The sequence below is a fragment of the Cervus canadensis genome, chromosome 2 (assembly GCF_019320065.1).
Source record: "Cervus canadensis isolate Bull #8, Minnesota chromosome 2, ASM1932006v1, whole genome shotgun sequence".
Classification (NCBI taxonomy): Eukaryota; Metazoa; Chordata; class Mammalia; order Artiodactyla; family Cervidae; genus Cervus; species Cervus canadensis.
Genome location: NC_057387.1, coordinates 101,318,396 through 101,333,092, shown reverse-complemented (window position 1 = coordinate 101,333,092; position 14,697 = coordinate 101,318,396). Strand labels below are relative to the sequence as shown.

The window sequence follows — 14,697 nt, the reverse complement described above, 5'->3', positions numbered from 1 at the left end:
GCCTCCAGATTGCTTTGGTTAATCAGTGTGTGTGTGTGTGTGTGTGTGTGTGTGTGTGTATTTCCATACACATTTTAGGATTATTTGTTCTAATTGAAAAATGCCATTGGAATTTTTATAGAGATTGTTTTGAATTTGTAAGTTGCTTTGAGTAGTATGGACATTCTAACAGTATTGATTCTTCCAGTTTGTGAGCACAGAATTTCTTTCCATTTATTTGTGTTGAAATTTATTTCATTTATGTCTTATAGTTTTCAATATACAGGTCTTTCACCTTTTTGGTTGAATTTATTCCTAGACATTTTATTCTTTTTGATGCAGTTGTAAATGGTATTGTTTTCTTAATTCTCTTTCTGATTGTTTGTTACTAATGTATAAAAATGCAACAGATTTTTGTATATTGATTTTGTATTCTGCAAATTACTGAATTTGTTTATTCCGATAGTTTTTTGATGTCTTTAGGAGTCCTTAGGATTTTCTATATATAATATCCTGTCATCTGCAAATTGTGGCATTTTTATGTCTTCCTTTCCAATTTGGATGCCTTTTATTTCTTTTCCTTGCCTAATAGCTCTGGCTAGGACTTTCAGCATTATGCTGAATAAAGTGGTGAGAGTAGACATCCTTGTCTTGTTCCTGATATTAGAGGAAGGGCTTTCATCTTTTCATCATCAAGTATAATGTTAGCTCTGGCTAACATTATGGTGAAATACCTTTCCTCTATACCTGCTTTGTTGAGAATTTTTATCATAAATGTTATTGAATTTTGTCAAGTGATTTTTATGCATCTGTTGAGATGATATGACTTTTGTTCTTCCTTTTGTTAATGTGTGGTATATAACATTGACTGATTTATGGATGTTGAACTATCCTTGCATACCTGGAATATATCCTACTTGATCATGGTATATGATCCTTTTAATGTATTGTTGAATTTGGTTTGCTAGTATTATTTTGAGGATTTTTGGATCTCTGTTCGTCAGGGATGTTAGCCTGTAATTTTCTTTTCTTGTGTTGTTTTTGTCTGGTTTTGTTAGCAAGGTAATGCTGGCCTCATAAAATGAGTTTAGAGGAGTTCCCGCCTCTTCTATTTTTGGAAGAAATTTAAGAAGTATTGGTGTTAATTCTTCTTTGACTGTCTGATAGAGTCTATCATTGAAGCTGTCCTGGACTTTTGTTTGTTGAGAGATTTTTGATTACTGATTCATTCTCCTTACTATTAATCAGTCTGTTCAGATTTTTTGTTTCATCTTGATTCAGTCTTGTTAGGTTGTATATTTCTAGGAATTCATCCATATCTTCTAGGTTGTCCAACTTGTTGGTGTGTAATTTTTCATAGTAGTCTCTTACAATCCTTTGTATTTCTATGGCATCAGTTGTAACATCTTCTCTTTCATTTCTGATTTTATTTGTGTACTCTGTTTTTCTTGGTGAGTCTAGCTGAAGGCTTGCCAATTTTATTAATCTTTTCAAAGAACCATCTCTTAGTTTTGTTATTCTTCTCTACTGTTAGGAAAAATAATGGTGGAATTATTATACAGTGCATGGAGCTTCCCTGGTGGCTCAGTGGTAAAGAACCCGCCCCCCAATGCAGGAGATGCAAGAGCTGTGGGTTCAATTCCTGGGTCTGAAAAATCCCCTGGAGAAGGAAATGGCAACCCACTCCAATATTTTACCTGACAAATTCCATGGATAGAGAAGCCTGGCAGGCTACAGTCCATGGGGTTGCAAAGCGTTGGACATGACTGAGCACGCACGCGCGCACTCATACACACATTATGTAGTGCATATGCTGAAAAAAGATTAATGTCCAGAATATTTGAAGTGTAGTGTAAGTGAAGTGGTTAAGAGTATGGAGCCAGGTTGGCTGAGTTTGAGTGTACCCTGGGGCAAGTTACTTAATATCTCTGTGGCACAATTTCCTCATTTGTAAACTGAGGATAAGAGTAGTGTATACTTTTCAGGGTTGTTGTGAGAATTATAAGAGTTGGTGCAAGTAAAACACAATGAAAGTGAAAGTATTAGTCACTCAGTCATCAGTTATTAATGTTATTTAAATAATTTCTATAAATAAACAAGAAAAATGTAAACATGCTAGTAGAAAAAATAGGGGAAAGCCCAGGAATAAGCAATTCACAAAAAGAAGAAGAAAAAAACCCCAAATGCCTCATACACGGGATTCTTTCTCACTAGTATTCCAAGATATAAAACTCAAAGTAACAACAGAATGCTGTTTTATACCAATGAGACGGGCAGAAAATAAAAAGTAGGCAAAGATGAAGAATGATGCAAAAAAACACTTTACACCCTTGTTGATAGAAGTGTAAATTGGTGGTGTTACTTGGACAGTAGTTTGGCGATATTTAGGAGAATTTTAAAATGCCCATATTCTGTGATCCAAGATTTCCATTCTAATTATATCCCCTGAAAAGTTTTCCATGACTCTGAATTTGAATATTGAAAGGAGAGCTCCCATGATCTTTACCTAATTCTTCTGTTGGTAATAAACACAGCTGCCATAAGATCTCTCTAGCGAGGCATTTGTAATGAATTACTACCTTGTACCCTCACCTGTTTCTTGAGTGAAAGTTTTTGAAGTCTGATGCCTTCACTGTAGTGGGATGAAGTCAGCTAGAAACTTCAAGACACATGAATCAAGTATTATTATTAGCACATTACATCTAGTTCATTCCCTGAGACTTACATAGACTTACAAAGTTCACATTCCTCAGCCTGGTATTCCAACCCCTCCATAATCTGTCTAATCTTCTCTCCTATATCAATCCCCAAGTAGAACTTCCATGTCTTAACAGGTCGACCTCTTAACTGTCCACTACTATTCCTGTTCCAGCTTCTAACCTTTGTTTGTATCTACTTTCTACATAGAATTCTTTTCTTCATTTTTTTTTTGTCTGTTTCTATAACATCCTTCAAGGATGTGTTTAAATCACACTTCTTTAAGAAGTATTTTTATCACTCTGAAGTGAAGTGAAAGTCACTCTCTCATGTCCCACTCTTTGCGACCCCATGGTCTATACAGTCCATGGAATTCTCCAGGCCAGAATACTGGAGTGGGTAGCCGTTCCCTTCTCCAGGGGATCCTCCCAACCCAGGGATCAAACCTAGGTCTTCCGCATTGCAGGTGGATTCTTTACCAGCTGAGCTACCAGGGAAGCCCATTTTATCACTCTGCTGCTGCTGCTACGTCACTTCAGTTGTGTCCGACTCTGTGCGACCCCATAGACAGAAGCCCACCAGGCTCCCCCATCCCTGGGATTCTCCAGGCAAGAACACTGGAGTGGTTGCCATTTGCTTCTCCAATACTCTAGCCCATACTAATTATTAATTATGCTGAGATCCTCTATTGAATATTACTATTTCCTATATTTTTTTTTAAAATATTTTTTTATTTGCTGGGTCTTAGTGCAGCACATGTGGAGAAGGAAATGGCAACCCACTCACTCCAGTACTCGCCTGGAGAATCCCATGGGCAGAGGAGCCTGGCAGGCTACAGTTCATGGGATCACAAAGAGTTGGACATGACTGAAGCGACTTAGCATGCACACAGGCATTAGGGCACGTGGAATCTTCAGTATTCATTGCAGCATACAGGATCTTTAGATACAGCATGTGGACTCTTAGTTGCAGCATCTGGGATCTAGTTCCCTGACCAGGGATTGAACCCAGGTCCCCTACATTGGGAGTGTGGCGTTTTAACCACTGACCACCAGGGAAGTCCCTATTTACTGTATTATTGTTCCTCTTTTGGGGCCTTAAATTATGTGAAACTCTTCCCTGTGATTTTACCACATATGCCTAAATACAAGGTAAAGTTTTTCCTTCAGATATTAGCCTTCAAAAAAAGAGGAGGGCAGATTCTTTTTGTATTGGATTTTTAAAAATAAAGTCTTTCTTGTTATTGGGCTCCCAGTGAAATTATAGTCAGTTCATGAAAAAGGATTAATGAATCTGCTAATTCATTGGATACCAGTTTTTGTAGAGATCAACTAACAAAATTGGTTCAACAAAAAGAGTACCTGAGGAAATTCCCTGGCAGTCCAGTGATTAGGACTCTGTGCTTCCAATCAGGAGGCCTGGTTTCGACCCCTGGTTGGGAAACTAAGATCTCGCAAGCCACATGGCCAAAAAGAAAGAAAGAGTAACCAAAAATCTAAGAAAGTTTTAGCTATTGTTCTTGAGAAAATAACCTAAGTTGAAGTGTTGAATGTAGCAATTGTATGTGTTTAATCATATTTTTAAAAACTTTATTTTTTAAAATTAAAAGCATTTTTTTTTTAGCCATGCTGCACAGTGCATGGGATCTTAGTTCCCCAACCAGGGATCTAACAGCACCTCCTGGAGTGGGAGTATGGAATCTTAACCACTGGACCACCAGGGACGTCCGGAAAACTTTCAAAACATCACCCACATCACTTATAAAAGAACACACACACAGCAAGTGATCACATTATGGAAATCATAAATAGCAATAGAATGAATGGGAAAAAACCAATATTACACAATTGGATTCTTGTGGCTGGGGATGAAATTTACAAGGACAGCATGGATTCAGACAAGTGCTGTTCTATGTCAGAAGTCTTAGAAAGGAATGTAGATGATGTTTTCTAGAAAATGCACCCATATAGTAGCTTTATTAATCCTTAAAGTACCTTTATTTATGAAAAAGACTGGGTAAGGATGCCTGTGAAGACTCTGAATAACATGATTTTATGAAATGTAAAGGTAAAAATAAGCATGAATGCTAAATTAATGCATTAGATATGCTGCTCATTTTTAAAACTTGAAGTGTAGTTGATTTACATTGTTGTGTTGGTTTCTGGTGTATAATAAAGTGACTCATATATATCTTCTTTTTTTACTTTCTTTTCCATTATGGTTTATTACAAAATATTGAATATTGTTCCCTGTGTTATATGGTAGAACCTTGTTTGTCTATTTTATATACCGTTGCTTGTATCTGCTAATCCCAAGCTCCTAATTTATCCCCTCCTTCCGCTTTGATAACTGTAAGTTTGTTTCCTGTGTCTGTGAATCTGTTTCTGTTTTGTAAATAAGTGCATTATTTTAAATATGGGTATATGTGTAAATAAGTTTCTAAAAATTTATGTATTCATGGGGCCACAAAGCTTTCCTTTCTCCAGTTCTCTCTTCCATCTGTCTATTGTCATTTGGGGAGATTTGGGACTGCCTCTGCTTGGAGTAGCCTTATTTTAGCCAGAGATATGGCATGTCTCAACTGAGTTCTTTCAGAGCAAGCATGTCTGGTTTTCTGTTTCCCCTTTTTCATCTGGCTAACTTCTACTTAGATCGTAAATTCCAGCATAGATGCTGTCTTGTCACCTCTGTCAAGTTCCTTGGTGTTGCTGGTTTGGGTTACTTGCTCACCTCTGTCACAGCATTGATCTCTCGGATTGGTGTCTTGTCTTTCCTACTAAATTGTTTGAGCTTGAGGCCCAAGGTTGTGCTTTTGTCTCGAGATACCAAGAACTTGAACACAGCTCCTAGGACATAATCTTTGCTCGAGAAGTAACAGCAGAACAAGTACATGGTATTTAACATTTTTTGTTCTTCTCCCTCCTCCTGACGTATGGTATCTGCCGTAGTGTGAAGCACAGATGAGATGTTGTTCAGTAAATACTTGACGTGAGTGTGTGTTAGTCTCTCAGTCATGTCCAGCTCTTTGCGACCCCATGGACTGTAGCCCACCAGGCTCCTCTGTCCGTGGAATTCTCCAGGTAAGAAAACTGGAGAGGGTTGCCATTTCCTTCTCCAGGGGATCTTCACGACCCAGGGATGGAACCCAGGTCTCCCACGTTGCAGGTGGGTTCTTTACTGTCTCGTTAGGAGCATATTCTGTTGCTAGACATGCTTCAGAGAGGGAATTAATCAAGCTGTGGGACGTTGTGTGTTGAAAGAGAATTCAGGTAAATGAAGCTGTCCCCTTTTCCCAAATGATTCCTTTTAAACATCCAGATGAGGGAGAAAGCTCCCTGGCTCTGAAGCTGGAATTCTCCATTTGGGAGATGAAGGTAAAAGCTTCTACGTAGCTCAGAGGACAGCACTGCAATCGCATGTGAGTAATACGTGAAGAGATGGACAAAAGCCAAATTTAATTACTGAGATGATTATGATGATAATCCCATTTTTCTCATCCAGCTCACAATCTAGGAAGGCCCTAATCCAAACAGGGTATTTTTCCTTTCCCTGAGGGATCTAAACATTTCCCTGTCTCATTATAGCTGTGTGGAAAATCTGAAGTACAGCTGTTCATTGAACTGTTTCCAATACAATATACTAAGATAGTGTGATTGGCAGACAGGAGATCCCATCAGAGATTCTGACTGTGATATTGTGGATATACAGTATCAGTTGATTAACTGGAATTGCTTTTTAGGGTAAAGAACCCAGATACTTACATTTCATTTTGCTTATTCAAATTCTGTCCCTTTTCACATCAACAAATCTATTTCCTGTTCCCAGCAATATTTTGCTTTGATGTGTATGTGAAACACTACAGTGGAAGAACTGGGATATGTCAGAGTGGGTGTCATTTAGCTATTGAAATAAACAGTTAGGAATGTTGTGGAGGAGCACTGGCAGGGAATTGGTACTAGTGAGAGGCTGTTTACACTGGACCGTCAGGATGATGGCTTGGGCAACATGATCCATTATTGGGTCCTTGGCTTGTTTGATGATACACTATACATTATTTGCTGAGTAAGTTTGCTGTCAGAAGAGTAATGTGTCTCTTGATTCTAGGTGGGTCTTATCCCCAAATATATTTTATTTATTACTGGGCTTTCCTGGTGGTTCAGATGGTAAAGAATCTGCCTGCAATGCAGGAAACCCAGGTTCTATTCCTGGGACAGAAAGATCCCCTGGAGAAGGATATGGCAACCTACTCTGGTATTCTTACCCAGAGAAGACCATGGACAAAGGAGCCTGGCTGGCTACAGTCCATGGCATCTCAAAGAGTCGGACATGACTGAGTGACTCATACACACATTGTTTATTAGCCAAGTGATTATTAATTAAAACATTTTAAATGTCCATTATATGATCAGCACAACACTAGGTGCAATGGGTGATAATACGGAACAGCCCTGATCACTCAGTCTCAGAGCAGGAGGTTACTTCTTCCACAGCATCCAGGCTTCTGCTGGGACAATTCTGTGTTAGGGAGCTCTCCTTCATAGAGGCTGCTATGATTATAAATCGTTCTGATAGTTCAGATGTAGTATCTGTACCTCAGGAAACCTACTCTCAGGGAGATATTAGATAATGTGCTGTGCTATGCTTAGTCGCTCATTTGTGTCCAGCTCTTTGAGACCCTGTGGACTGTAGTCCACCAGGCTCCTCTGTTCGTGGGGATTCTCTAGACAAGAATGTTGGAATGGGTTACCATGCCTTTCTCCAGGGGATCTCCCAACCCAGAGATTAAACCCAGGTCTCCCGCATTGCAGGTGGTTTCTTTATCAGCTGAGCTATTAGAGAAGCATGTATTAAGTAATAAAAACATATTAAATAATAGCCAGTATGCAAGATAACATTTAATTGATGATATAGATTGTCAGTGCTGTGAGAATTAGGCCAGCAATAACTGAAGAAAGACCTCCCATTTATTCAAGGAAGAGAGAGGGAACTCTTATTTGTTGAATTTAGCCGTGAGTCGGGCTAGGTACATCATTGTATAATCCTAAAAAGGTAATGGGTGTGATTCCCACTTTACAGATATCATAACCGAGGCCCAACTTAAAGTTGGTGAAATTGAGATTCAGACCTAGGCCTGTGTAGGATCAAAGGCATGTACTTTTCTCCTCTCTCAAGGCTGCCATCTCTATAAAGTAGGTCCTGTGCTAGACTCTGGAGGTTTCTTAAAATAACTTTTTTTCTAAATATAAAAATATACATAATGTAGAAAATTTGGGAAATAGAAAAATCATCTATAATGCTTTCACTTAGAACTATGATTAATAATTTGGTGTATATACATATATGCATCTATCACATGCATTATGCATATATATGACTTACTTAACTATTTTTAATGTAAAATCACTATTATTATTTCTTGTTTTGTTTGTATTTTTCTTTCTTGTTTTTTAGTCTTAAAAAATTTTTTTTAAATTTATTGGTCATACCATGTGGCATGCAAGATCTTGGCTCCCTGACCAGGGATCAAACCCATGCCCCCTGCATTGGGAGCTCAGTCTTAACCACTAAACCACCAGGCGAGCCCCCTTCTTTTTCTTTTTATAAAATATGGTGGTTATTCTCCTGTCACTAACATTTTCTAAAGCATACCTTTTTTCCCATAAAGTAGGATTTTTTTTATTGGTAATAAAATCAGCAAACTTTGTATGGTAAAAATATCTGAGTATTTTTACTGTGGAGGAAGACTTAGCAAAGGCAACCAGTTTATTTGACAGCACATTTTTTATTTTACTTTACTTCATCTCATTAATGTACTTTTTCCTCATCAATTACTACTACTACTTTTTTTTTTTTTTAACTAAAGCATACCTTTTTAAGTGCTATAAAGAATTCTGCCTTGTGTATGTGTTGTAATTTGTGACCAATCAATTCCTCATTAATTTGAGCTCTTTATAACATTTTGCTGTAAAATATTTATAATATTTTGATAAGCATTTTTAAAAAATTTCAGCCTTATTGAAGTATAATTGACAAAACTGTGACATATTTACAGTGTACATCATGGTGATTTGATATTCAGACAAATGTGCTTTACAGATTATATATATATATATATATTTTTTTTTTTTTTTTTTTTTTTTTACAAGCTGAAGGTTTGTGGCAGCCATGCGTTGAGCAAGACTGCTGGTATCATTTTTCCAATAACATTTGCTTACCTCATGTCTCTGTTCCACGTTTTGTTGATTCTCATATTTCAAACCCTCCACAAGCAAAAAGATTATAACTTTCCGAAAGCTCAGATCATAGCATTTTTTAGCAATAAAGTATTTTTTTAATTAAGGTGTATACATTGTTTTTTAAGACATATGCTATTGCACGTGTAATGTAGTAGAGTGTGAACCTAACTTTTATATGTACTGGGAACCAAAAATGTGTGTGACTCACTTTATTGTGATCGATATCTCCTCTGCTGCTGCAGCCTGGAACCAAACCTGCAGTATGTGTGTTTATGTGCCTGTGTGTGTATATTGAGAAAGGATTCCCACCATCTAGTTAAATAACATCCATCATCTCGCATTTGTGTGTGTGTGTGTGTGTGTGTGTGAGGACATTTAAGTTCTACTCGCTTTTCCTTTTTTTTTCCGCTTTTCAAATTTCAATTATACAATACAATATTTTCCACTGTAGACACCTGTGTATCACATTAGATACTCAGGCCTTATTCAGCTTACAGCTAAAGGTTTGTACCCTTTTTCTGTCCTCTTCCTATTTCTCCCACCCCACAGGCAACCACTGTGCTATACTTTCTGTTTCTATGGCTTTGATAGTTTTTTTTTTAGATTCCACATTTAAAGTGACATCATGCAATATTTGTCTTTGGCTTATTTGGCTTAACATAATGCCTTCAAGTTTCTCCATGTTGTCACAAATGGCAGGGTTTCCTTTTTCATTGCTGAATAGTATTTTATTGTGTGTAGCACATCTTTATCCATCTGTCTGTTGAGGAACACTCAGGCTGTCCCTGTAGCTCGGTTATTGTGAATAATGCTGCAGTGAACATGGGAGTGCTGGTATCTCTTCAATGTCCTGTTTTCATTTCCCTTGGATGTATCCCCGACTTCCCTGATAGCTCAGTTTTTAAAGAATCTGCCTGCAATGCAGGAGACCCTGGTTCAATTCCTGGGTTGAGAAGATCCACTGGAGAAGCGATAGGCTACCCATTCCAGTATTGTTGGGCTTCCCTGATGGCTCAGATGGTAAAGAATCCGCCTGCAATGCAGGAGACCTGGGTTTTATCCCTGGGTTGGGGGGATCCCCTGGAGAAGGGAAAGGCCACCCACTCCAGTGTTCTGCCCTGGAGAATTCCATGGACTATATAGTCCATGGGGTCGCAAAGAGTCAGACATGACTGAGTGACTTTCACTTTTACTGGATGTATACCCAGAAGTAAGATTGCTGGTTCATAGGGTAGTTCTGTTTTGAACCACTATACTGTTTTCCAGAATGATTGTACCAATTTATATTCCCACCATGGATTCCCTTTGCAGCATATTTTCACAAACACTTGTTACCTTGTTTAAACACTTGTTTACTTGTTTCTGATGACAGCCATTCTAATAGGTGTGAGGTGATAACTCATTATGGTGTTATTTTGCATTTCCCTAGAGATTAGTGATGTTGAATACCTTTTTATGCACCTTTTGTATGTTCTCTTTAGAGAAATGTCTAGTCGGATCTTCTGTCCAGTTTTAAATTGGGTTGTTTGTTTCTTTGCTATTGAATTCAGTGAGTTCATATTTTAGAGATTAATCTTTTATCAGGTATAGGATTTATAAATATTTTCTTCCATCCTATAGGTTGCCTTTTCATTTTGTTGATGGTTTCCTTTGCTGTGCAGAAGTCTTTTAGTTTGATATAGTCCCAGTTGTTTGTTTTGCTTTTGTTATCTTTCTTTTGGTCTTGATAAACATTTGTGTATAAATTTTTTTGCACATTTCTCTGATAACTTGCTATCAAATATATGTATATTTTAAGACTTATTTAAAAACTGCCCTCCAGAGGCAGTTTATGCCCTTTATACTCCCACTAGTGGCAATATCATGAGAATACCCAATTTTAGATATTCTCTCCAATAATGACCAGTATCATTAAAAAATAAAAACTTTCCTAATTTGACAGGTGAAAAAAATGACCTCTCATAGCTTTAATTTGCATTTCTTTGACTACCAGACAGAATGAGTATATGTTGGGAGTTTTCATCTGAACTGATGCCAGCCTTGGATCTCCTTCTAAGAGCCATCATGTATGAAGAGAAGGTTAAAAGGCTTCCTCTTATTTATCCTAAATTACTTCATGTCCTATCTTTTGACAGATCTCTGACATCTACATTAGTGGAGAATCAGGGGACATGTCAGCTAAGGAGAAACTGCTCCTGTGGACCCAGAAGGTGACAGCTGGTTACACAGGAATCAAATGCACCAACTTTTCCTCCTGCTGGAGTGATGGGAAGATGTTTAATGCACTTATTCACCGATACAGGTAAATACAGTGGAGCCTCAAGGACCTGGAGAGGCTGCTTCTCATCTCTTTCTTGTAATTAGCTATAATGCCACATTTCCTCTCAGCTGACAATCCAGGCTCTGATTCATTTTTTTTTTAAATATGAAAAAGGAATATGTACTGAACTCCTTCTATTCTAAGCACTGGGCTCATATAGCAGTGAAGGAAGCAGCTAAATTCTTCCCCTCATAGAGCTTACTTTTCAATGGGGAAAATAGGCAATAAACGCATAAGTGTATGCTGTCATACAGGGGTGAGGGCAGTGGAGGGAAGAGAGTGATGGGGGTTGTGGTGTTTTGGGCAGGGTGGTCAGTGGTGGCCTCTCTGATGAGGATATTAGAGCAGAGTCATGGATGAGGAGTGGGCCATGTAGGCCTCTAGGGTCAGCGTGATTCACTTGGAGGAAATAACAATTGCAAAGGGCCTGAAGTGAGGACTTGCTTGGAGTAGGTGAGGAAAATAGGAATTTTGAATGACAAAAATCAATATTATTATACTCCTAGTGGTCATAGCCACGCATTGGGAAAATTGATACCTTTCCCTTGAAATCCAGCAAACCTACCATCCTGTAAGTTTAGAATTAGGGAGCCCTGGGTTCCTGGAGTGATTAACAGGTGACTAGTGCTCCTCTAAACCTCTTGCTCTCTAACTTATCCAGTGTTTTTCAGCTCTGAGTGCTTTTAAGAGGGTTTCTTTGTATGACTTCCCATGTGCTTGTAGCTGGGGGCATTTCATGTGTCTCGGTGGACTTTTGCAGACCTGATCTGGTAGATATGGAGAGGGTACAGATCCAGAGCAACCGAGAGAATCTGGAACAGGCATTTGAAGTAGCGGAAAGACTAGGGGTTACCCGGCTTCTGGATGCAGAAGGTGAGAGCTAGCTGGAGTTGGCGGTGTTTGACATACATTCATTATTTCTTCCCTGGCGGGTTCTGTTGTTCTAACAGATTTCTTGCCCTTTGTCTCTCAGATGTGGATGTGCCATCTCCAGATGAGAAGTCTGTAATCACTTATGTGTCTTCAATTTATGATGCCTTCCCTAAAGTCCCGGAGGGTGGAGAAGGGATCAGTGCTACGGTAAAAGAACACTTTCCTAAAATACCTTCTGGCTGTGATGGGTTTGGGTGGAGTGTATTGATTAGACTATGTTTCTTCAGCCCTCAGTGTGTACAGAGCACTTTTGTACAGAGCAGACAGAATCCACATCATCTTTACACATGGCTGCTGTCCTTGGTCCATGAGAATGAATGTAGATAGTGCTAATTTTGTAGTGTCCAGCATAGGCTATTCTAGATGACAGGAAATTAAATCCCATCTTGAGAGTCCTTGAGGAGCTTTGAAACTGGGACTCTGAGTGTTAAACTGAGCAGCTGTGTCTATGTCAATAATTAAAGGAAAGGGCTTTATGTGGTTTGGGGTGGCCTGAGCTACTTTCTCCTGAGCTTTTCTTGCACACTGCTAATCAGGGCGTGTGTGGTGTCTACATTTTGGCAATAGGAAGTGGACGCCAGGTGGCAAGAATACCAAAGCCGAGTGGACTCCCTCATTCCCTGGATCAAACAGCACACAATTCTGATGTCAGATAAATCCTTTCCCCAGAACCCTGTTGAACTAAAGGTAAAGTTATGGACTTAAATCTTTTTTCATTAATTCACTCTGGGGAGTAAGTCTTAGAGCTTGTTGCTGCTGGCTCCTGGGTGAGCTTGTATGAAAACTAGGATGTTTGCATTCATTCACCAAATATTAATTTTGTAGGCACTTTATAATCAATACATACACTTCAAAGAAACAGAAATTCTGGCCAAGGAGAGAGAAAAAGGACGAATTGAGGAATTATATAAATTATTAGAGGTAAGGAAGCGTATCCTTTGCTGAGACTTGGGGTTTGCTGGCAGGCCCTTTGTTACTTTGTTCCCTGCATCTTCTTCCAAACCTTTGTTAATAGCATTATTCTCAGGGTGACAAATTGAGCATCACTCTCAGGCTGCTCTTAGAAATTTACGGTAAAGGGGAAGTATCTGCCATCACTGTTTTTCCAAGGACCTATTGGAAAGTGGCACACATTGATTCAGAAATCTGGAGTTTTATGGATGTTTTCCTATTTCTCAGAGGAAGACTAATTCTTTCTCTCAGATAGAAAGAAAGAAAAGAGGCTTCCCTTCACATTTTGTTTCCTAGAGAATTTGAAGCTGTGGAGATGGGCATTTCCACAGTGGGGATAGAGGACAGGAGGATTCATGGAAAATGTGTAAGAAATGGAAGGATTTCAAGCAAGTGGTCCCTATTTTAGAGGTGACTTTTTTGTTCTCACTTGAAGGTGAAGTACTGCTAAAATATTCACTTGTCATCTCTTATTAGGCAGTGGGAAAAATTGCTGAATGGCTGGGAAAAGAAGCAAGAAGTGATGGACGAGGCATAAATTAAAACGGGGGCCCGAGGGCATGGCTGTGTTTTTGGACTAAAAGAGTATCTCTGTTTTGTTTTTAGGTATGGATTGAATTTGGCCGAATTAAACTGCCTCAAGGTTATCACCCTAATGATGTGGAAGAAGAGTGGGGAAAACTCATCATTGAGATGCTCGAGCGAGAGAAATCACTTCGGCCAGCTGTAGAGAGGTAGGTCCAGAGCCTGGAGGGGATCTGGCATCACTAACTGGGCTGCTTTGAGCCCTGCCCTTGACTCTGGTTTTCACCTTATTATTTTAGGCTGGAATTGCTGCTACAGATTGCAAACAAAATCCAGAATGGTGCTCTGAGCTGTGAAGAAAAACTGACACTAGCTAAAAATACACTGCAGGCTGTAAGTCTGACTGTTTTATCTCACATGTTCATGTCACATGTTTTCTACTCCTCAGCCTGTGCTGTAATGGTTAAAGTCAACAGTTGAAGGATCCAGCTTCGTTTGTCTTGGAATTGCAGTGGACCCCTTGGCTCCCTGGGTCCAAGTGGGTGAGAGCGGAGGGAGCTATCCCCCTCTTACTCTCCCTTTCTCTTTCAGGATGCTGCTCACCTGGAGTCAGGGCAGCCAGTGCAGTGTGAGTCAGATGTCGTCATGTACATTCAGGAGTGTGAAGGTCTCATCAGACAGCTGCAGGTGGATCTCCAAATCCTACGAGATGAGAACTACTACCAGCTAGAAGAGCTGGCTTTTAGGTGAGCGACATGGGGCTCAAACAGAGGGCCTGATCACTACTGGTTCTCAGATATGAAGAGTTGGGCACTAAATCTTACAACCTGGATGTTAGGGATCAGTGTCTCAGTAGGGATGCTACAGGTATTTGAGGCAGGAAAGTTCTCATGGTAGAAGCAGGTTTCCTTTATTCTAGGCCCTGCCCACTAAGTACCTGAAGGATTCCCTAATCTTTGTGTGTGGCATCTTATAACATCCCCACATACTTCAGAGGGACCTGCAGCACTATGGGACCACGTCTGCTTTAGAACTGCTGGAGCGATTCAGTGTCAG

At 39.3% G+C, this 14,697-nt stretch overlaps 1 protein-coding gene across 24 annotated transcripts in view; it reads left to right on the top strand.

The window, feature by feature from the left end:
* The window catches only part of MACF1 (microtubule actin crosslinking factor 1), a 337,865-nt gene that overhangs the window by 166,552 nt on the left and 156,616 nt on the right, over positions 1 to 14,697 (top strand). For all 24 annotated transcript variants that reach the window (XM_043461815.1, XM_043461824.1, XM_043461814.1 and 21 more), the window contains 8 exons: positions 11,048 to 11,214; positions 11,993 to 12,105; positions 12,206 to 12,312; positions 12,733 to 12,852; positions 12,991 to 13,086; positions 13,723 to 13,850; positions 13,941 to 14,034; positions 14,233 to 14,387. In XM_043461815.1, coding sequence (XP_043317750.1) covers positions 11,048 to 11,214; positions 11,993 to 12,105; positions 12,206 to 12,312; positions 12,733 to 12,852; positions 12,991 to 13,086; positions 13,723 to 13,850; positions 13,941 to 14,034; positions 14,233 to 14,387 — 980 coding nt within the window. The remainder of the gene's footprint in view (positions 1 to 11,047; positions 11,215 to 11,992; positions 12,106 to 12,205; positions 12,313 to 12,732; positions 12,853 to 12,990; positions 13,087 to 13,722; positions 13,851 to 13,940; positions 14,035 to 14,232; positions 14,388 to 14,697) is intronic.